The following is a 19,803-nucleotide window of genomic DNA, read 5'->3' on the forward strand; positions in this document are numbered from 1 at the left end:
TAGTATTATACGTGGTGTAGTGTAGGGTAGTGTAAGCTATAGGAGGAAGCTATATCCGTCCGTGCTAAACAAACCCAATACTGCGGTGGGTCCGTCTGAGCCCGCGGGATCGGTAGGTTCGTGGTTCCATCCTGTGAGCATGGGTGCGCTGCTTCTATTGCTTTCTATATAATAGTAGCAGTTAAAGGCCGTCTTTCTGGTGGGCGAGCGGATCAGTAGAGGCGGGATAACGGGCTTAGTTAGGGGAATGTCTGATCAACGGCGGCGCAGGAGGCGAATTGTAGAGGTGGGTTGGGTCGGATATTTTCGGTGGAGTTTGAACTGCTCTCAGGCTTGAGGAATCGTGAGGGAGCTTGCGTCTTCTTGGTTCTGGAATTTGTGGGCAGTTGTACCTAAGACTCTAGGTGGTGAGAGAGGTAACTGCCGGTATGACCAAGTACCCGAGTAGGCAATAGCCCCAGCCCCCCCCCGGCCTCGAGCGGATAAGTAAGGCCACCCGGCGGCGAAATTCGGGTTGCGGTGATTCGAGAAGATGGTGTACTAGGCAAGTATGTTGCGTGACTGAGGTGTGATCCTTTCGAGTATGGCCCCAGAGTTTACAGCTGAAGTAGCACAACAATTCTTGCACAGTGACTGGGTGCGTTTGTCCTCTCGTCACGTCACTGTCGGCTGTCCGCGGCATTGCATCAGGCTAGGCGAGGGTATATGAGGCTGACAACGTTAGTGTCGGTCTCAATCTCGATAAGGGAAAACAGAAAACGCACACGTGGGCGTCTGGTGGCGTCGAGCCAAATCCCAAGGCACGGTAGCCAGTCGGTTCTCGTGGTTAGAGGGAAATACGAGCAAGGGTAAGCAGCCAAGTTGTCAAAGCGCAGAAGCAGTTGGAGAGGGTGAAGTGGAGCAGTAGATTGATTGGTCCCGATGGCTGGGTTTTATGGCCATGACCTCGCAGCTCAAATCTCACCCACCACCATTCTCAATTTTTTTTCCCGGGGGCTAGCGATAGACTTTAACGGTGCCTGTGATAACGATTGGTGAGTAAAAGAGATTCCACAGGATTGACGGGTGGTTTCTCGAAAGGCACGAGATAGGTTAATGAAATAGAATAGCCGACAGAAGAATAATTGAACAACCGAGAAAGGAAACATACCATCCGAGCACCCACCGGCCCAACAACCTCCCTTCTCATTCCACGCCACGGCACTCACAGCCTTCACCCCCGGACCAGCAGGAACCGCAGCGATAATTTCTCCGCTGAGCACATCCCAAGCGAACACGGCTGCCTGACCACCCGCGGCGCTATTACCGCTCACCTTCTCAGCTTCACCACCGCTCAGAACAACCGCATCCGTCTTGGCAAAGACGGATCGAATCCGCAGCTCGCTGTTCCGGTAAACGAGGGAACCGGGCTGCCCAAGCATGAAACTACTCTTCTCCTCCCTCTCCCCTCCAACAATCTCTTTCTCTTTCCCAAACGCCTGCAGGAGTCTCCCGTCACTGCGATCGAGCATGCGGATCCGCCCGTCCAGCGTCGACGCCAGCACGGCGTGCCCGTCCGTCGAGCAGCGCACGCTCGTGACCGGATGCGCCAGGACATCGACCGTGGTGCGACCCATGCGGATATCGTAGACGCGTAGCCGGCCGTCGTAGCTGCCGCTGGCAATGGAATAGGTGGGCATGTGCACGTGCAGCGAGGAAACGGTATCCCGCGCTTCCGTCAGCGTCTGGATTGGCTTGTGCGAGTTGGACTTGCAATCCCAGAGGTTGATGGTCGTATCCGCGCTACCTATATGGGGCCGTCTTAGTTGATTGCGAGCAGCCCCCCGCAAAGAAAAGAAGAAAAAAAAACATACCAGACACCACGACCGAATCGCCGTCGCCAGCGAACTGAACCGCTTCCACTCGCGCATTGTGTCCACTCCAGCGTCGAGTGGTCCCTCCTTGCTCGACATCCCACAGGAACACTTGTCTGTCTCCGCCCACGCTTGCGAACCGCGCATTATCGGCCGCGACGGCAACGTCGAGCACCGAGTATCCGTGTGCTTCGTATCGCTGGATCGGAGAGGTCGTTTCGATCACTGTGCCATTGTTGCTCGTAGGGACGGCCCGCGAGAGGTGCACAGCACGATCGCTCGACCCGGTGAGCACGTAAGTTCCGGGATAGCTAGAAAATGTCACCGCGTTGACAGGTCCTGCATACGTCAGAGGCGGTTCGAAGCTGTCGCGATGTAGGACAAGCCTCACCATTGTGCGTCTTGAGCGTGTGAACTAACTGCGTAGGAAACCGTTTGCTCGACATTTGAGAGACGAGATTAATTAATTACCAGACTACCGTCAACCTAGTCCGGCTGTTCAAAAGATTTGAAATCGCTATGTCCGGGGATGCAGGGAAAAGAAACCGGGCGGCATAAAGATTGGGGAAAGATGGAGGTGCGGCTCACCGCCGGCGGACCACGGCCTTACTCCGCATTTCCGGCCGCTGCAACATTCTATTCAGTCCACCAGAAACTCCCACGCACTAATTAAATCTGTATTGACATGCTACGAAGTACAAGTGGGTTATTATCGAAGATGTAGTCAAACCATCGCTAGTTACCAGAAGGAAAAATCAGAAGAGCGAACAAACCGGTCCGTGTTGGGCGTCACGGCTCGAGACGTATAGTCCCCCCTGAGCACAAAAAAATCCGAAAATCAACATGAAAAGAAGAGAGTTGAAGGGGTAGTCAGATGTAAAGATATTAGTCGCGTAGTAGAAAGCACAGTTCGTTTGCGTTTCCTTCCGCCCGATACACAGTCGAAGCCAGTCCTGAAGTATCTCAACGACGTCCGTGGCTCCGAGTGGAAGAGCCCTGCAGTGACTCGATCTCCTGTTCGAGAGATTTGATACTGCGATCGGTCAGCATAATAAGACTCCAACGAATGTGGGGTGTGGAAGACATACGCAGCGTGTGTAGCCTCCAAGTCCTTGTTGAGACGGTCTCTCTCCGAAATAAGCTTCTGCTCCCACTGGCGGAATCGCTGTTCCTCAACCTTGACCTGCTCGGTGAAACGCTTGCGCAGGTTCTCTTCCTCTTCCTTGAACTTGGGGTTGTCGAGCTTTCTGGGGCGAGCCTCGCCGAACTTGCGAGTTTCCATCTGTTGCGCACGGTACGCTTCGTAGTGTTGTTCTTCGGTGGTGTGAATAAGGTCCAGCATGTGAGTGCGGATTAGGATCGAGCGCAGCTTCTTGAAGTCGCAGTGATCCTCGTTCTCAACCTCGGCAACACCCCAAGCGTATTGGCGACCCTTCACAACCCGGTTGTCGCTGGTCTTGACGTCCTTCTCCGATCCGATAACTGCGAAGGGCATGGCGGCCATAAGGCTGCGCGCATGGGTAGCGGCGTGCTCGTCGTCTTCCTCAATCGGGGGAGTGTAAATCTTGATGCCCTGGGCCTCGATGACGGCACGGATCTAGGAAAGTCACGAAAGTCAATGTGTGTACTTGCTGGAATTCATGCAGGTTGCTCACTCTCTGCTTATAACGGGCCAAGTCGGTAGGGCTGAGGGTGTCGGCCTTGGCGATGACGGGAATAAGGTTGACACGGGAGCTGAGGCGCTTCATGACCTCAATGTCCAGAGGCTTCAGGGTGTGTCCAGTAGGGCGGATAAAGTACAAGCAGGCGTGCACACGCATATCGATCTTGTCGGAGCGGCGGGGCTGCTGCTCCTGCAGCATGTAGGATTCATGCTGGTCGTCGAGGAATTCAATGATTGGTTGCCAGGAGTCGCGGTTGTTGACATAGTCTCCAAAGCCGGGGGTATCAATAACAGTCAGGCGAACTACAGCGGGTTCCGGAGCATTAGCTATTGTTTGGGAGAGCCAGGAAAATCCGCTAATAACCTTTGAAGAACTTCTCCTCAAGCTCCGCCTTGGTGATCTCAATCTCAACAGTCCGGTCGACCTGCTTCTGATGACGGCGCTTGTGATCGGCGTAGTTCTTGATGGTCGTGGAGAACAGAGTGTTGATGAAGGTGGTCTTTCCCAAGCCAGATTCTCCAGCAACCTATGGTTATCTAATGAGCTTGGTCCCGCTATGAAATTGTGGTTTCATGGTTAACCAACCATAATCGTGAAAGCAGCACCACGCTTAGCGACGATCTTGTGTCTGGACATCTTCGTTAGTACCGGTCATGGCTGGCATTGTTTCGCATGGCATACCGCTGGTTGGGAAGCTATTCATATCGGATTGTCAGTTTCATGTTCTTTCCAGATCAAGAGACAATAGTTGCTTATCTTAATACATACGTTGGCAATGCCAATGGGAGAGGCGGTTTCGGTAGAAGACATGATGGTAAGGGGTTGAGCTGGAACTTAATGGAGCGGTACCAGACGAAGTAAATAGAGGATAGCGGGAGAAGGACAACGCTGGCCTAGGACGAATGGGGCGATGGGGCCAACGGGGTAGAAGAGAGAGAAGAATTAAACGAGAGGACGGACGACGAGAAGCGGAGTAGAAATAGGATGAGACAACGACCGTCGGGGGGGAGGGGGGAAGAGTTAGAGGAAGAAAGAGAGAGAGCGAGGGAGACTTTGGGGATGGAATGGGATGATAGATCGGGAAGTCGTGCCTTCTTCGACTGGTTGCTGCCCCTGAATCCGCCCCCCAAGCAAACAGGATGCAAACAAGCGAGCGTGACTGCGATGATTGAGGGGGAAGAAAGGGAACGGTGCAAGCCTCAGGCTGTCAATTACCCCCATCAGGACTAGCCTGTCAGACTAAGGCCCCGGATGGCGCTAGCACTATTGAAGACTAATGTGGTCGGGGTCGGAGGAACCGTCGATCCGTTCCTTATCGTCCGTTTTGGGCAGGCCGATTTTTTTGAAGATCGACCGATGAATTAAAGACTAGAGGAAGGCTTGCTGCGGCGCGAACGGATCCGGTCGGCGACAATGAAGACGGATTTCAAGGTGCGTTGATTGCTCTTACGATTGTTATCTCTGCGAATATAAAAAGCAGTAAAGAGAGGAGCATTGGAACTGACAGCTATATCTAGTTTTCCAACCTACTGGGGACGGTTTATCGCAAAGGTAATCTGCTCTTCACACCCGATGGCAACTCTTTGCTCTCGCCGGTGGGAAACCAGGTCTCGGTTTTCGATCTAGTACAGTATGTGCTTTCGCGCCTTGGGAATATCGGCATTATATACTGATATCATTTTCCTTGTGAAGCAACACTTCTTATACCCTTCCCTTCGCGCATCGCACCAACATCGACCATCTGGCGCTCTCCCCGAATGGAAAACTTCTCTTGACCATTGACGAGAATGGCCGCGCCATCCTGACCAACTTTTTGCGCCGAATTGTCATTCACCACTTCTCTTTCAAAGGCCGTGTCTCCGCTCTCAAGTTCGCCCCATCCGGTCGATTTTTCGCTGTGGGTGTAGGAAGACGGCTGCAGTTCTGGAACACCCCGACTACGCCTGGTACCGACAACAACGGAGAGATTGAGTTTGCGCCTTTTGTTCTACACCGCGACCTCACCGGTCATTTCGATGTGGTTCAACATCTCGAATGGTCGAGCGACTCCCGCTTCCTGATCACAGCCTCCAAGGATTTGACCGCGCGGATATGGAGCTTGGATCCGGAAGAGGGTTTTGAGCCCACAACGCTGGCTGGCCATCGTCAGGGAGTGAAAGCCGCTTATTTCTCCGCCGACCAAGAATCGGTAAGTTCGGGTATTATTTCGCCCTTGAATGCGCACTAAGCATGGGTAGATTTACACTATCAGTTCCGACGGCGCTGTCTTCCGATGGGAATATGTTACAAAGAAGGATCCGGAGACTATGGAGGATATTGCGGATGCCCGATGGAGGATTGTCAAGAAGGATTTCTTCATGCAGAATGACGCAAAGGTCAACTGCGCTGCTTTCCACGCGCCCACGAATCTTCTGGTTGTTGGGTTCTCCAACGGGTTGTTCGGGCTATATGACATGCCGGAATTCAATCAGATCCACCAATTGAGGTATGCATATGCGCCTAGACTCTATTAGACAAGACTAACGTCAGTGCAGTGTTTCTCAAAGTAACATCGACTGCGTGACGATCAACAAAACGGGCGAGTGGCTGGCCTTTGGCTCTTCCAAGCATGGACAACTGTTGGTGTGGGAATGGCAATCCGAATCGTACATTCTGAAGCAACAAGGTCACCTTGACTCTATGAACACTCTGACATATTCTCCCGACGGTCAAAGAGTTGTGACTGCAGCCGATGACGGAAAGATCAAGGTCTGGGATGTCAAATCTGGTTTCTGCATTGTGACCTTCACAGAACACACAAGCGCCGTCACGGCATGCGAGTTCTCCAAGAAGGGAAATGTTCTGTTTACAGCGTCATTGGACGGCTCCATCAGAGCTTGGGATCTTATCCGCTACCGAAACTTCCGGACATTTACTGCTCCGACTCGGTTGTCTTTCTCCTCACTCGCAGTCGACCCAAGTGGGGAGGTGGTTTGCGCTGGCTCTCCGGACTCATTCGATATTCATGTTTGGTCCGTACAAACGGGACAACTGCTCGATCAACTTGCCGGCCACGAAGGTCCTGTTTCGGCCCTTTCATTTGCAGCCGACGGTAACCACCTGGTGAGCGGTAGTTGGGATCACACTGTCCGCATCTGGAGCATCTTCGGACGGACGCAGACGAGTGAACCCTTGCAACTACAGGCTGATGTGTTGGATGTGGCTTTCAGACCCGATGGCAAGCAGGTTGCTGCGTCGAGCTTGGACGGACAGCTAACGTTCTGGTCTGTCAACGATGCCGTCCAGATTGGCGGTGTTGACGGCCGTCGTGATGTCTCAGGAGGTCGGAAGACCAGTGACCGACAGACCGCCGCAAACGCCGCAGGAACCAAGTCCTTCCGCTGCATCAAGTACAGCGCGGACGGCAGTTGTATTCTGGCCGCCGGAAACAGCAAGTACATCTGTTTGTATGATGTCGCAACAGGATCGATGGTGAAGAAGTATACTGTGTCGGTCAATACCTCGCTCGAGGGTACTCAGGAAATCCTCAATAGCCGCAATATGACGGAGGCTGGCCCTCGCGAGCTTATCGATGAGGCAGGTGAGGCTTCAGAAGTTGAGGACCGCATTGATCGCAGCCTCCCTGGCGCGAAGCGTGGTGACCCCGGATCTCGGAAAGTCAGACCGGAGGTCCGAGTCACAGGAGTCGACTTTTCACCGGCTGGCCGTTCGTTCTGTGCGGCCTCCACAGAAGGTCTCCTTATCTATAGTTTGGATACCGATGTGGTGTTTGATCCTTATGATCTCGATATCTCGATCACCCCGTCTAGCATTTTGGAGACCCTCGAGGCCGCCAAGCAGGCCGCAGCAACCGGCCAAACGGACGATGACAACACATTCCTTAAGGCGTTCATCATGGCATTCCGTCTGAACGAAAAGAAGCTCATCCGGGCAGTCCATGAAGCCATCCCTCCGGGCGATATTCCCCATGTTGTGCGTGCTGTGCCGACAGTTTACCTCCCTCGCCTCCTTCGCTTCGTCGCCAACGCTGCCGAAGAAACTCCGCACTTGGAGTTCAACTTGTTGTGGATTGAGTCTCTTTTCAGCGCCCATGGTCGCTACTTCAAGGAGAATGCGGGCACTTTCGCACCAGAGCTTCGTGCTGTGCAACGTGTCATCGATGAGATACATAACAGCCTGAAGAGACTGACAGACAAGAATATCTATGATCTCAACTTCCTCCTGGCAAAACCTGTGCTTGCAGGCAAGAAGCAACCCAGTCTTATTCTCGCTGCCCTCAATGGTGATGCTGAGGCTACCAATGGCGAGGACGAGACCATGGAAGAGGCAGCGGAGGAGGCTGGTGGGGAATGGATGGGCCTTGAATGATTGTATGTCACTGTTTTTGTACCCTGATACTCCTGTCGTTCTTGTTCCCCTCCGGTCATCTGTTTGGCTTCGCATGTGCTCCTGGCGTTGAATCTGTGGTATACTTGGAAAGAGAAAGGGGACAGCAAAAGTTTTAGGAGTCCGATGCTGTGTTTATAGGATATGTAGTACATATACACCGAATAATAAACTTTCAGAATTACCTTGGGGCGTTTGCAGTGAATGTATTCGGTGTGCTTGAAGTGAGCATCCAGTCGCTCTTCGCATTTTCTTTCTCTCTCTCCACCTTCTTACCTCCTAGTACTCTTCCATCCACCATAGGCTGTTTATCATCCACCATGTCTTTTCTGAATGACCTTAACGTCTATCTCAACCTGGCTGCGTGGAAGACCTCCCTTGTCTTGCCCATCACACTCGTCGTCTGCTTTTTCTTCCATCGCTATGCCATCGCCCCTTTGACTGATGAACTCGCAAGACTGCCCACAGTCCGATACCGATGGTTCCTCCCCGACGCCCTCAACCGAATCGCGTTCTACTTTTACGGACGCGATCAAATCGCTCAGGGTTACAAAAAGGTATTCCATGTTGCAGCCATCACTTACCCTACGATCCGTACTGATGCATTTTGATATCTCCAGTACAAGGATCGTGCATTCCGGCTCCTTACCACGGACGGTGACTTGGTTGTTTTGCCGCTCAAGTATCTATGGGAGATCGAGCACTTGCCCATGACCACGCTGAGCGCTACTAGAGCACGACATAAGGTGAGCTGAATACATGCGAGGGGCTGAGAAGATTCGGCTGCTGATTATGTCCCTCTGTTTTCAGATTCTCCTGAGCGAGTGCACTGACGTAGTCAGAGGGAGTACAAATGTATCTCGTGCAGTGGCCGAGATGAGCCAGCAGGATCATCGTACGTCTTCTCTATTCTCTATATCGATCCCCGGAGGTTGACTGGCATTCTTACTCGCCTGCATAACAGAGCACATTGCTATGCAGTTCAACGATGAAGTTCACAAGGCGCTCTACGTCGAAGTCCCAAGATGTCAGTGTGCGTAACTCGCCTCCACTCCACCTTCACCCTACTCACCTCCACCTCGCTCACCTCCACCCCAGCCTGAGACTAACACACCAGCCCAGACAAATGGACGCCCGTCAACCTCTACAAACTAGTCCTCAAGCTCATCAGCCGCGCCACCGCCCGCTTCACCGTGGGCGAAGAGCTCTACCTGAACGAGCTCTGGCTCGAAACAGTCCCCAGCTACACAAGCGACAGCCTCACAACCATCATCCTCCTGCGTCCCGTGCCCCAGTTCCTACGAGCGCTCGTCGCCCGACTTCTTCCCAGCCTCCGCCGGGCCCGCGCAAGAGCGCGCTGGGCCCAGACCGAGCTGCTCATCCCCACGATCCGATCGCGCCAACACAAGGAAGTCCACGACAGTGCCTACCAAAAGCCGCAGGACCTCATGCAGCGGATAATGGACACGGCCACGACGAACTTCGACCGCGACCCAGCCAACATCGCCCAAGCGCTGATGTCGACCATCACGATCTCGATCGTCCACCCGCTCACCAACCTCGTCACGCACGCCGTCTACGACGCTCTCACCCAGGGCCAGGGCCAGGGCCAGGGCCAGCAGACCATCGACCCGCTCCGGACTGAAACTGAGAGAATCCTATCCCTCCTCGAGCACGACGACGAATCCGGTCTCATCCTCCGTCCATACCAATGCCTCATGGACAGTTTCCTCCGAGAAGTCCTGCGCTGGAACCCGCTGAGCGAACGTGAGTTACCCCCCACAATCACATCCCACACCTGCACCGCCGAACCAGACCAACCCAGCTAAACCCCCTGGGGAACAGTAAACCCCCGCTACACCCTCCTAAAACCCCACACCTTCACCTTCACCTCCCCCTCCACCAACACCAACACCAACACCAACAGCACCGAACCCCTAACCCTCCCCGCACTCACCCAAATCGCCTTCCCAGCGGGCCCTCTCTCCCGCGACGCCGCCATGATCCCGCACGCCGAGCGCTTCGACCCCTTCCGGTGGACCCGGGACCCCCTCGAGGTCCTCCCCCTGCTCCGCCCGGACACGATCGACCCGCGGCTCCGCAGGGCCGTCGCCTTCGACACCGGACTGGCGGACTCCAGCCCGGTCAATCTGCACTTCGGGTGGGGGAAGGACAAGGACCGCGCCGCTGCGGCGAGGACGTGTCCCGGCCGACATCTCGCGGCGCGCTTGGCGGCTTTGGCGCTGGGTGGTCTGCTTGTGCGGTACGATCTGCGGCTGTTTCCGGGGGAGAGGAGGCGCAGGCCTGCGAATTTGGGGGCGGGGGAGTTGGTCTTTCCCAATCCTGGGGTGAGGGTTTTGGTGAGGGAGAGGGGAAGGGGGGGTTGATTTGGAGGTGGGTTGGGGTTTGAGGTGGTGTTTGGGAGTTAAATATGAAAATTGTGGAGGGTTTGCGAGGATGGGAGGAGGGGTAGGTGGGAGTGTGAGACGCTGGACGCACTTTGTCGTCGTCGTGGTTTTGTGGGATATGTGTATTGAGAAGAGGGGAGGTTTATCATCGTAGTTGTGAGGGAGTTGAGGGTCTGCTGGGCTTGGGCAAGTCAGTGTCTCCGTTGTCTCCGCTTCGAAGCATGCTTGCTGTACAGTACTCTACTCGGGATGAGGATCTCTGTAAGAAGGCGGCGCAGCCAAAACGCACATTACTCTTTCAGAAAGGTATACACCTTACAGGAAGTACTACAAATTCAAACACACCACATCGGGGAATACGAAGCTATGTATTATTGGGAGACCCAACTTCTGACTGCGAAACATAGTATCTCGACTAAGAATACATCTCCCAAATATACAAGAGTGGGATATCCCTATCTTTCACAAGACTCCTTTGCCTTCCCCTCGAAAATTTACAAGCCACCCACCGGCTCTAATTCCCCTCAACAACAGTCGCGGCTCCTCGCCCACGACCACGACCCCGGAATCCATTACCGCCTCGATCTCCACCACCACCACGTGCACCCCCACGGCCACGGCCACGCTGGTTCAGCGTCTGCGGCGGCGGAACCTGGCTGTAATTCTTGGGCCGGAAATTTGGGTTGATCTTCATGACACCTGCCTCGGGGTCACCGTTGTCGACCGCATGATATCCGCCACGGGTGCGGCCCGCTCCTCCACGACCGGCACCGCCACGGCCTCCACCCCGGCCCCGACCACCGCGAGAGGCGCCGTCGGCGACCTGGCTGCCGTTGGGCTGAGGGCGGAAAGGTAGGGTCGTCTGAGCGCCCACGCCGTTGGATGCGCCCCGGCCGCCTCGGCCACGACTAGCGAACCCAGCCAGTGCGCCACGGTACGAGTTGCCCAGCGGCGCGGGGGCGGCAGCTTCTCTCAGCTGGCCCTGTCCGGCGGGCCCAGTAGGGGCACCGTAGGCACCAGCAGTCAACGGAGTCGATTGGGTTTGTTGTTGTTGTGCGTCGCCTGCACGAGTCGTGGCGAGGAGCTGTCGGTAGGAGACATTGAGCACAGATGAGGCGAGCACGGTCTGGCCGCGGAAAGGGGAGCAGCGGTCTCCCAGCGTCGTGCCGCTCATGAACGAGACGTCGAAGACGACATCCAGCAAGACGGCCCGCGAGGTCCGGGTGAGTCCCACAACTGTTCCTCGAGTAGCGATAGGCACCTTGCCCGAATCTTGTGCATAGACTACCCGATCGCCAAGCTTGAATGTTTGATTTTGGAGTCGCTGCTCGACGTCGGATGGCCGCAGAAGGGCGCTTCGAGGGACACCGCGGATCTTCTTGGCCTGCATCTGCGGTTGGCTCCGGACAAGCTGATCAGCATCCTGCTCGATCAACTTGACAACATCGGAATCCAGCTGTTCAGCCTCCAGGGGAACGCGCTCGAAATTCTTGGCTTCGATCGATTTGAGCCAGTCCCGGATCTCTTGCATCTTCAGCAAAGCGACCTCTTCGGGGTAGAAATCGGTGGGCGTGTACCGATCATTTTGAGGATTCCGTTGAATTCCTGCAATGAACTCGGGAAAGTTGGTCATGTACTGTACCAGCAAGTCGACGGTTTTCTGGCTGAACTCCCATCCAGAGTCGCCACGGCGCGAATAGCCAAGCACCTTCTGCTTGCGCGCTTCAAATTTGAGGTTCAGACCCAAATTGACCCGCTGACCCTCAATGTCCACGGAAAACGAAGATGTGATCTTGGCCAAGACGAGGGGGTTCAAACGCAGGCTGCGAGCGATGGCATAAGATGGCATGTAAGGGCAGAGTCGCTCGGCATTCTTGGCACGCTCGCGTCCGAACTCGGGCTCCCGACCTTTTACCGCCGCGATCATGCCACTGACTTTGCCGTCTTCGTGTCCAGTAACGTGCACCGGACGTCCATAGTTGAATTCTCCCAGGAAGAATGCCCGAGAACCCTCAGGGAATTCCTTCTCAATAGGCAGAGCGTCTCTCTCGATGAACCGTTCGTCGGGGTTGATTACATCGTCCACAATCAATTGCAAGGCGTAGTCGGTTTCCTGTCCACTGATTTCGCCGAACTCTTTGACCGTAGCACCTTGATCAGTCTTGATCAAGCCCTTCAGTAGCTGTACGTGTACCATGGACTCAACCGGGCCGATGATAGTACCAAGTCTCTTGCTATAAGTTCCTTCGATTTTGTCGGCCTTCTTCTTCCATTGCTCGATCTGAGCCGGGGTATGAGGAATAGCGACCACGTGCTGCTCGCCATCTGGGAGAAGATAATCAAAAAGCTCATCCGACACACGAATGACAAGCGCTTCTTGCAAGAACGGATAACCAACGTGAACCCGCTTTCCGAGCTTCTGTTTGGCTAGCTCAGCGCTCGACCTGCTTCCAGGATCAAGCACAGTGATGACCATGCTCTCATTGCGGCTTTCCTGCTGGAACACACAAACCCCATGGAATCCCAACTGACCCACATGGGGCAGAGTCTTGAGACTAGGGAAACCAGCCAAAGCTGACGCTCCAAGATGTGCTCCCTCCATCAGGCCGATGTAGGGCTCAAGTCCGTCCATGGTAGGCAAATCAAAAACGTTTTCGATACAGTGGCAGTTAGGAATATCAGGGAAAATGCCAGGAAGAGAAGAGGGGTAGGTGAACTGCACGTCTGGGGAGTATGTGAACTTCAAACTGGCACCAAAGCCGTTTCTTGCTTTTTCTTCTGGGGTCAGTAGATGTTCCTTCGTGGCCAAAGCAGCCAACAGGCGCTTTTCGTCAATGAATGGGATCTTCACAACTGCCTCCCACTCCATCTTCTTTCCATTCATGTCCAACTCAAAGTCACGGGGATAAAAATCGATAATCGGCGAGTCGGGTGAGGTCATCAACTCATGGTAAGCAGTAGGCACAGTCTTCTTGCTTCGATCAGGCAAGACCCCCATCAACTGCTCATAAGGCCTGAATGGCTTGCCAAGTCGGAAGTTCGTGTCGGCCTTCAAACCCTTCTTCACGTCTGCGCCAAATTAGTGGTCGGTAATCAAGTGGGCACATGTCATACTTACCAGAAATCATCGGGGCATAGTGATATCTGAAGAACCAAGGCCAAGACGCAATGCCTCTGTAATAATAGTACAGAACCCATTGGAGACCTTGGACGTAGTTCTCAGTCAACTCCTTCATCTCCTCGTGACTGTCCAGCCCCCAACCAAATTTGCCAACGTAGTACTGGTTCTTCCATTCTTGGAACTTCTCTTCGTACTTCTTCTCAGCTGCTTCTTGAGCTTCTTCGGCCGACAACTCCTGGACCTTCGCATTCTCGTACTTCCGAATAATCCTCTGTACAGCCAAAGTGGCCTCTTCATCGTCCTCCTCTTCACTATCATCATTCTCGTTGGCAGGGAGCTGAACTCGAATGAAGCGGTCGCCCTGCTCATCAGCGACGGTGGTCCAAGGCAGGCGAAGATCGCTCGCCAGCTGCTCTAAAAACTTGCGGTCGCGAGCGGGCAGCGTAGAATTAAAGTCAAGAGGCTTCGTCTCCGACGCTTTCCCAGGTCGGTTCAACACGTACTTCTTCACTTCTTTGAGGAGCTCCTTCTGGGCAGGAGTGATCGTGAGTCCCTTCGGCTTCTCATGTGCCTCGGTGGCGCCAGTCTTCTTCGCTTGTAGCCAACGTGCATCGGAGAACTCGGCTTCAAAAAAGCGATACTCAACACTGCTCAGAGCATCCAAGAGCATGCCTAGCCGCTCCATGTGGATGACGCCTTGTTCATTGATGTAGCCACCCATCTTAGGTAAAATCTCCTTGTAGGTCTTGAACATCAACGCTAAGGCACCCTCGTTGATATGCAAATTGGGTAAATTGGGCAAGAAATCGTTTCCAACGAAGAATGCCATCAAGATAAAGTCGTCGATCACCCTCTCCATATCAAAGGGGAAGTCTAGGATGCCCTCCTGCTCCAACTCCTGAAATTCCAGTTCCAAATATTCTCTGACCATACACAGATGCAATAGATAGAAATTTTGGTGCTCAAGTTCCTTAGGCTTCTTCGAAACCTGGCGGCCAAACGTGACCTCCTCACGGAGAAGGCAGAAATGAGGGTCGTGACTCAGCAGACCCAACATGATCAGATCGGCGTCAAGGCCGTAGAGACAGTGGCGAACATTGGGATCATAATCAGGCTGTGCTTTCGCATGCCGGATGTATTCCATGATTTTGTGCTCACCCTCACCAGGAGTCTCGTGGCCGGAAAGCACAATGTCAACTCCCTGCCAGTCCTTGTCCTCCGAAATCTTCTTGCTGATAAAGTATTTCAATTGTTCAGTCAGTTTCGCCATGAACTCGGTTCCCGGGGTGATGCAATTGCTGTCAAAAGGATCTTCCTTGGGCATCTCGATGCCCTGAGCAATCGCCTTGTCCTTGGCTACCTCAGCATCCAGGGCCGTGCGGAAACGTCGCGCACGCTGCTGGTTCATCTTGGCGCGGGGAGCCACGCCATCGACGGCCATGAAAAATAGCTTCTTCGGCTTAATCTTGCCGTACAAATGCTCGATATAGTTAAAAATTGCGATGAACATTTTATCTTCGGTCATGCGGAATGTAGGCGAGTCGCTGTCCTTGTGGGTACAGTTGTGAATGATACCGTTCATGTCCAGGTACAGATTGTCGAACTCGGGAATCCGGTTCTCTGCGATCAGCAGCGAGATGGCGGGATACCGCTCGCTCAGCCAACGGAAGAACTTGGGAACACCCATGGTGAATTATGTAAAGAGAATCTAGCGTAAAAGGTGTAGGTTCTAGAGACGAAGATTATCAAGGAGACAAAAGCTGCCGTTGAGTCGTAGATCGTCGCAGGAGTGGTGGAAGTGGCGGTGGTCGTCAATAATCAATGAAGCTCCAAGCTCGGAGGCGAATCATCCAGCGCACAGCGTAATGGGCGGTCGCAGAGAAACGGAAACGACTGGGTATCCTCAAAGAACTATATTGACAGAGAAATTTCGACACAGAAAGGAGAAAATGGAGAATAGGTGAATGTAACGAGGCGAGCAGGCGGCGAAGGCGCCTAATTGGCAAGAGGGGAAGAATGATGTGTTGTAGTGAATGAAGAGCAGAGGCCGATGATGAATGACTCGAACTACAGCTCGGATGAATGCGCCTCAGGCAGACCCGCCTTGGCATCATGTGAGCCTGCCAAGCCCCTTCTTGTTCCATTTTGGGCTTAGCTCCCCGGGCGGTCATTAACGCGCCCTCAACGGCAAAGTCGCGTTTCGCCCAGTGCGAACAGGAAGCTCGCTCTTTGCTCTGCTCTGCTCTGCCCTGCTGCTTAACACTCCACCTTCTCCGAGTCCCAACCTTCCAACCGGGTATTCATCTTCCATTTGTCTTACATTACTCGCAATATAGCTCCTGCAATCCGCATCTATACATACATATAAACTTCGGTAGACAAAAGCCATGGAACCTTACGACGAAAGTAGGAAACCCTCTGCGAGATGTGTTGCGCGAGCAACTTTTCTAACTCTCACCCACAATAGCTTTCGTTGAGGAGCAGGAGGAACAAGAGGAGGAGCGCACTGAGGAGAAGATCATCAATGAAGGTATGAATCACCTCTAGCTCTGGCTGAAACGGCAAGCAATTGGAAGACTAAGTGTTACATCAGAGTACAAGACATGGAAGAAGAACGCCCCATTTCTCTACGACATGATTCTTAGCACGGCACTGGAATGGCCTACACTTACAACGCAATGGCTACCTGATAAGCAAGAGTATGCGCATACATCCGTGTTGAGCTTCTACCCATTCTAACACAAGTCAGGGTTCCTGATAAGCCTTATTCCACTCACCGTTTACTCATCGGCACTCACACATCGAGCGATGCGCAAAACTACTTGCAAATTGCCCATGTACAGCTTCCTAATCCTACTGCGCCCAACCCGGATGACTACGATGAGGATCGGGGCGAGATCGGCGGGTACGGCGGCAGCTCCAAGAAAGCGCCCATGGAGATCAAATTCAATATCGTGCAGAAGATTGACCACAAGGGTGAAGTCAACAAAGCTCGCTACCAACCGCAGAATCCCAACATCATTGCAACAATGTGTACGGACGGACGGGTGATGATCTGGGATCGCTCGAAGCACCCTAGTCTGCCCACCGGAACGGTTAACCCTCAGATGGAGCTGCTAGGCCATACGCGAGAAGGTTTCGGACTTAGCTGGAGCCCCCATACTGCCGGTCACCTTGTCACGGGCAGTGAGGACAAGACTGTTCGTCTTTGGTAAGACCGATACTCTCATTGACTCCCAATTAGTGTTCGGCTACTAATCACGGTGTCAGGGATCTGACGACATACACTAAGGGCAATAAGGCTCTAAAGCCGGTGCGGACCTACACGCACCACTCTTCTATTGTCAATGACGTGCAATATCACCCTCTGCACTCTTCCCTGATCGGAACGGTCTCCGATGATATCACCCTTCAAATCATCGATATTCGTGAAGCCGAGACGAACCGCGCGGCCGCTTCCGCAGAGGGTCAGCACCGCGATGCCATTAACGCTATTGCATTCAATCCTGCTGCCGAGACCGTCCTGGCGACTGGATCGGCTGATAAGTCCATCGGACTGTGGGATCTGCGTAACTTGAAAACCAAGTTGCACGCCCTGGAATGCCACAATGACTCTGTGACCTCCCTCTCTTGGCACCCCTTCGAAGAATCCGTCCTTGCCAGTGCAAGCTATGACCGTAAGATCATGTTTTGGGATCTCAGCCGGGCTGGAGAGGAGCAGACCCCTGAAGATGCACAGGATGGACCACCAGAGCTGTAAGTTTAATGTTGCCCAGACCATGGGATGAAATACGCCTGCTAACCAGATACGCTTCAGTCTCTTTATGCACGGTGGCCACACCAACCGCATTTCCGATTTCAGCTGGAACCTCAACGATCCTTGGGTTCTCTGCTCTGCTGCTGAGGACAATCTTCTGCAAGTGTGGAAGGTGGCCGATGCGATTGTGGGCAAGGATCTGGAGGACGTGCCGACTGAAGAACTGGAGCCATGAATTTGACTTCGCTTAGAACAAAAACCGGAAGCCTACATTATTGATACCTACCTTGAGCGGTTGTCTTGCTTCTTGTATTGCTACACGCGTCTCACGGATACAGTCAAGCGGAGTTTCAAATCAGGGAGCGCCCTTGTAGTAGATGACCCTGTCGCTGGTGTGCCTTACCATTTTATTCTGATGCCTTATGTAACAATGACAAAACTGCATGAAAAGAACATCTTGGGCATGTTCAGAATCAAAATCGATAACAGGGTGTAGAGAGCAAGCATCCCAATTTGCACTAACAGTCCACCAGGGGAGACAGTGCTGGCTTCTATGAACAATCTTTTAAAACCTATGCCATTAATGGCAATGCATGTAATCTCGCCGTGTTGTCCTCACGATAAGCATCTCGACGGCAGTCCGACCGTTAGCACCGATAAGCCAGGGCAGCTCGTGCGCAGCAGAGTTATGAGTGCTAACAATGCGCCGAAGATGCTGGTGCAGATCATGCGGGGTAGGGGGCGTGCAGCTGCCAAGCAATTGTCGGCGGGCCACCCTCTTGAGACTTTTGATGAGTAGATATGCTTCGAGTACTATCGATATTGATTATCTTGGCTTCTCCGGTAGATATTCCTCTAAGCTGCGGATCTCACCTGTTTGATATCAGGAAATTAGTCTTGTCGCAGTCCGGAGTTCGGGGCATCGGAGAATGGTGAATGGTGAAATCAGTCTGGAATGAGCTAATCCACACTAGCGGCGAGTTCCCCTCGTGTCAGCCCGCGCATTGAGCTGAGTGATTGGTCAGTAGTGCGGGCGGTGAGGGCGGACACCTGAGATCGGAGAGGGGCCATTTCGCTCCGAAAAGGTAACGCCCTTCAGCGCGGCGAGCCTTAATTTTTTCCTTTTCTCATCCTTCATCGGAGTAAAAAAAATACAAGAAGTTCATTAATTGTAAGTCTGTCTTGCTGTGTGTCGAAATTGGTGAACTTCGCTTGCGCTCTTCATCACCATCGATCAGGGACGTGTTGCCCATAGCTAAGCTCCTCCACACATATACCTCCATTACCCCCTCATACATCCCACTCCCACCACTTCTCCCCTCCCTCTGGTTTGAGTCATGGCCTCCGGAACCTCCCCTCCCCACGGCCCCAAGCCCAAGTCCGCCATTCCCTCCCACATGCTGAACGGCGGTTCTCCCCTTCATCTGTCTCTGGGCTCCCGCGATGCTCGTGAGCGCGAAAGTCTCAATTCCTCCATTCGTTCGTCCTTCACTCCCCGCGTTCCTGTGGAATTCGCCGACTTGCCTGAAAACATCCGCCCTGTCGGAGATTCCAGTCAGTACCAGGACGATACTCCTTCCGGCTCTGTCGTCGCCAGGTAGGCCATCTATCCATTTGTTTGCGGTCATTCTCTTGCTGATAGCTCGCAGGCCTACCCTGAGGGATCCTGCTCGTGATGCCAGGGATGAGGCCGGTGCCTTGACCCCGCCTGCCAATGAAAGCCGACCAGCCAGCCCTTACACCCTTTTCCCTCCCATTGACTTTGATGGATTGAGCTGGCCTTGTGAGTATTGATGTATCCATCAGGGAGGAGTCTTTCTAATCCACTTCTGCTGTAGGCCCCGGTACCCGGGCGCGCCTGGAGTCAACCCCCGAGGAGAACGAAGAGCGCATCAAGAAGCTGGCCGGTGCTGTGAGAACTATTCTGGAATGCGTCGGAGAAGACCCGGAGAGAGAAGGACTGCGGGAGACGCCCGAGAGATACGCCAAGGCTATGCTTTACTTCACAAAGGGATACGAGGAGAATGTTCGGGATCTCGTCAACGGTGCTGTTTTCCATGAAGATCACGATGAGCTGGTTATCGTCAAGGATATCGAGGTGTTCTCGCTGTGCGAGCACCACATGGTTCCCTTCATGGGCAAGGTATGATGATCGACCATTAAAGTGCACAAAGGTCGCAATGCTGACTAGGATCCCGAACAGATGCACATTGGCTACATCCCCGACCGTCGCGTGCTTGGTCTCTCTAAGCTGGCTCGTCTGGCAGAGATGTTCTCCCGTCGTCTACAAGTGCAAGAACGTCTGACCAAACAGGTTGCTCTGGCCATCTCTGAGGTCCTCAAGCCCCGCGGTGTCGGAGTCGTCATGGAATCCGCCCATCTATGCATGGTCATGCGTGGCGTGCAGAAGACTAGCAGCACCACGACCACTAGCTGCATGCTAGGCTGCATGCGTTCCAGCGCCAAGACTCGCGAGGAGTTCCTCAACCTCTTGAACCGAAGATAATGTCTCTTATGCCCTCTCAGCTTTCCTTTATGACGCACTTGTTACCCCTCTCGTTTTAACACTGGATGGTTTCATGATTTAAGGAGTTACGGCGGTTTATACCTTTCA

The 19,803-nt window shown here is 53.5% G+C and overlaps 7 protein-coding genes across 7 annotated transcripts; 4 read left to right on the forward strand and 3 right to left on the reverse strand.

Annotated features, from left to right (window-relative positions):
- Window positions 1–202: 202 nt before the first annotated feature.
- BO72DRAFT_302349 (uncharacterized protein) lies at window positions 203–752 on the reverse strand. The gene has a single exon (XM_040940445.1). The coding sequence runs from the start codon at window positions 680–682 to the stop codon at window positions 401–403; it is 282 nt and encodes a 93-aa protein (XP_040804344.1). The 5' UTR covers window positions 683–752; the 3' UTR covers window positions 203–400.
- A 113-nt stretch (window positions 753–865) lies between these two features.
- On the reverse strand, window positions 866–2,557 carry BO72DRAFT_302344 (WD40 repeat domain-containing protein). The gene is made up of 4 exons (XM_040940444.1): window positions 2,245–2,557; window positions 1,854–2,192; window positions 1,151–1,786; window positions 866–1,019 (listed from the first exon to the last, which is right to left on the reverse strand). Exons 1-4 carry the CDS (start codon window positions 2,297–2,299, stop codon window positions 997–999), a joined length of 1,053 nt encoding a protein of 350 aa, XP_040804345.1. The 5' UTR covers window positions 2,300–2,557; the 3' UTR covers window positions 866–996.
- aspC (septin CDC12) lies at window positions 2,515–4,561 on the reverse strand. Its single transcript, XM_040944021.1, has 7 exons — window positions 4,286–4,561; window positions 4,199–4,212; window positions 4,103–4,145; window positions 3,881–4,043; window positions 3,509–3,819; window positions 2,942–3,450; window positions 2,515–2,886 (listed from the first exon to the last, which is right to left on the reverse strand). Exons 1-7 carry the CDS (start codon window positions 4,325–4,327, stop codon window positions 2,817–2,819), a joined length of 1,152 nt encoding a protein of 383 aa, XP_040804346.1. The 5' UTR covers window positions 4,328–4,561; the 3' UTR covers window positions 2,515–2,816.
- A 324-nt stretch (window positions 4,562–4,885) lies between these two features.
- BO72DRAFT_398049 (snoRNA-binding rRNA-processing protein PWP2) lies at window positions 4,886–8,062 on the forward strand. The gene is made up of 5 exons (XM_040942074.1): window positions 4,886–4,948; window positions 5,035–5,147; window positions 5,210–5,705; window positions 5,755–6,002; window positions 6,052–8,062. Exons 1-5 carry the CDS (start codon window positions 4,931–4,933, stop codon window positions 7,883–7,885), a joined length of 2,709 nt encoding a protein of 902 aa, XP_040804347.1. The 5' UTR covers window positions 4,886–4,930; the 3' UTR covers window positions 7,886–8,062.
- A 191-nt stretch (window positions 8,063–8,253) lies between these two features.
- Window positions 8,254–10,275, forward strand: BO72DRAFT_337392 (cytochrome P450; the record flags this gene model as incomplete). Its single annotated transcript, XM_040940565.1, has 6 exons — window positions 8,254–8,460; window positions 8,524–8,649; window positions 8,714–8,798; window positions 8,868–8,934; window positions 9,021–9,674; window positions 9,831–10,275. Coding segments are annotated over 6 exons (1,584 nt in total), but the record flags the coding sequence as incomplete, so codon positions are not given.
- A 5,371-nt stretch (window positions 10,276–15,646) lies between these two features.
- On the forward strand, window positions 15,647–17,669 carry BO72DRAFT_398055 (WD repeat RBAP46/RBAP48/MSI1 family protein). The gene is made up of 6 exons (XM_040942075.1): window positions 15,647–15,838; window positions 15,900–15,962; window positions 16,026–16,131; window positions 16,182–16,643; window positions 16,703–17,188; window positions 17,250–17,669. The coding sequence occupies exons 1-6, from the start codon at window positions 15,820–15,822 to the stop codon at window positions 17,422–17,424; spliced, it is 1,311 nt and encodes a 436-aa protein (XP_040804349.1). The 5' UTR covers window positions 15,647–15,819; the 3' UTR covers window positions 17,425–17,669.
- Window positions 17,670–18,526: 857 nt separating this feature from the next.
- Window positions 18,527–19,695, forward strand: BO72DRAFT_371276 (GTP cyclohydrolase I; the record flags this gene model as incomplete). Its single annotated transcript, XM_040940993.1, has 4 exons — window positions 18,527–18,786; window positions 18,839–18,972; window positions 19,028–19,332; window positions 19,393–19,695. The coding sequence occupies 4 exons, from the start codon at window positions 18,527–18,529 to the stop codon at window positions 19,693–19,695; spliced, it is 1,002 nt and encodes a 333-aa protein (XP_040804350.1).
- Window positions 19,696–19,803: the final 108 nt, after the last annotated feature.

The sequence above is a fragment of the Aspergillus fijiensis genome (genome assembly GCF_003184825.1).
Source record: "Aspergillus fijiensis CBS 313.89 unplaced genomic scaffold BO72scaffold_9, whole genome shotgun sequence".
NCBI classification, from domain to species: Eukaryota; Fungi; Ascomycota; class Eurotiomycetes; order Eurotiales; family Aspergillaceae; genus Aspergillus; species Aspergillus fijiensis.

Coding starts and splice junctions, on each gene's coding strand:
- BO72DRAFT_302349 (XM_040940445.1), bottom strand. CDS start 682: ATGCCGCGGACAGCCGACAGTGACGTGACGAGAGGACAAACGCACCCA.
- BO72DRAFT_302344 (XM_040940444.1), bottom strand. CDS start 2,299: ATGTCGAGCAAACGGTTTCCTACGCAGTTAGTTCACACGCTCAAGACG. Junction 2,193..2,244: donor CACGCTCAAGACGCACAATG/GTGAGGCTTGTC, acceptor TGACGTATGCAG/GACCTGTCAACGCGGTGACA. Junction 1,020..1,150: donor GGCCGGTGGGTGCTCGGATG/GTATGTTTCCTT, acceptor TCGTTATCACAG/GCACCGTTAAAGTCTATCGC.
- aspC (XM_040944021.1), bottom strand. CDS start 4,327: ATGTCTTCTACCGAAACCGCCTCTCCCATTGGCATTGCCAAC. Junction 4,044..4,102: donor GTGCTGCTTTCACGATTATG/GTTGGTTAACCA, acceptor AGATAACCATAG/GTTGCTGGAGAATCTGGCTT. Junction 3,820..3,880: donor TGAGGAGAAGTTCTTCAAAG/GTTATTAGCGGA, acceptor AACCCGCTGTAG/TTCGCCTGACTGTTATTGAT.
- BO72DRAFT_398049 (XM_040942074.1), top strand. Junction 5,148..5,209: donor TCGGTTTTCGATCTAGTACA/GTATGTGCTTTC, acceptor TTCCTTGTGAAG/CAACACTTCTTATACCCTTC. Junction 5,706..5,754: donor TCTCCGCCGACCAAGAATCG/GTAAGTTCGGGT, acceptor AAGCATGGGTAG/ATTTACACTATCAGTTCCGA.
- BO72DRAFT_398055 (XM_040942075.1), top strand. Junction 15,963..16,025: donor GGAGAAGATCATCAATGAAG/GTATGAATCACC, acceptor GTGTTACATCAG/AGTACAAGACATGGAAGAAG. Junction 16,644..16,702: donor GACAAGACTGTTCGTCTTTG/GTAAGACCGATA, acceptor TCACGGTGTCAG/GGATCTGACGACATACACTA.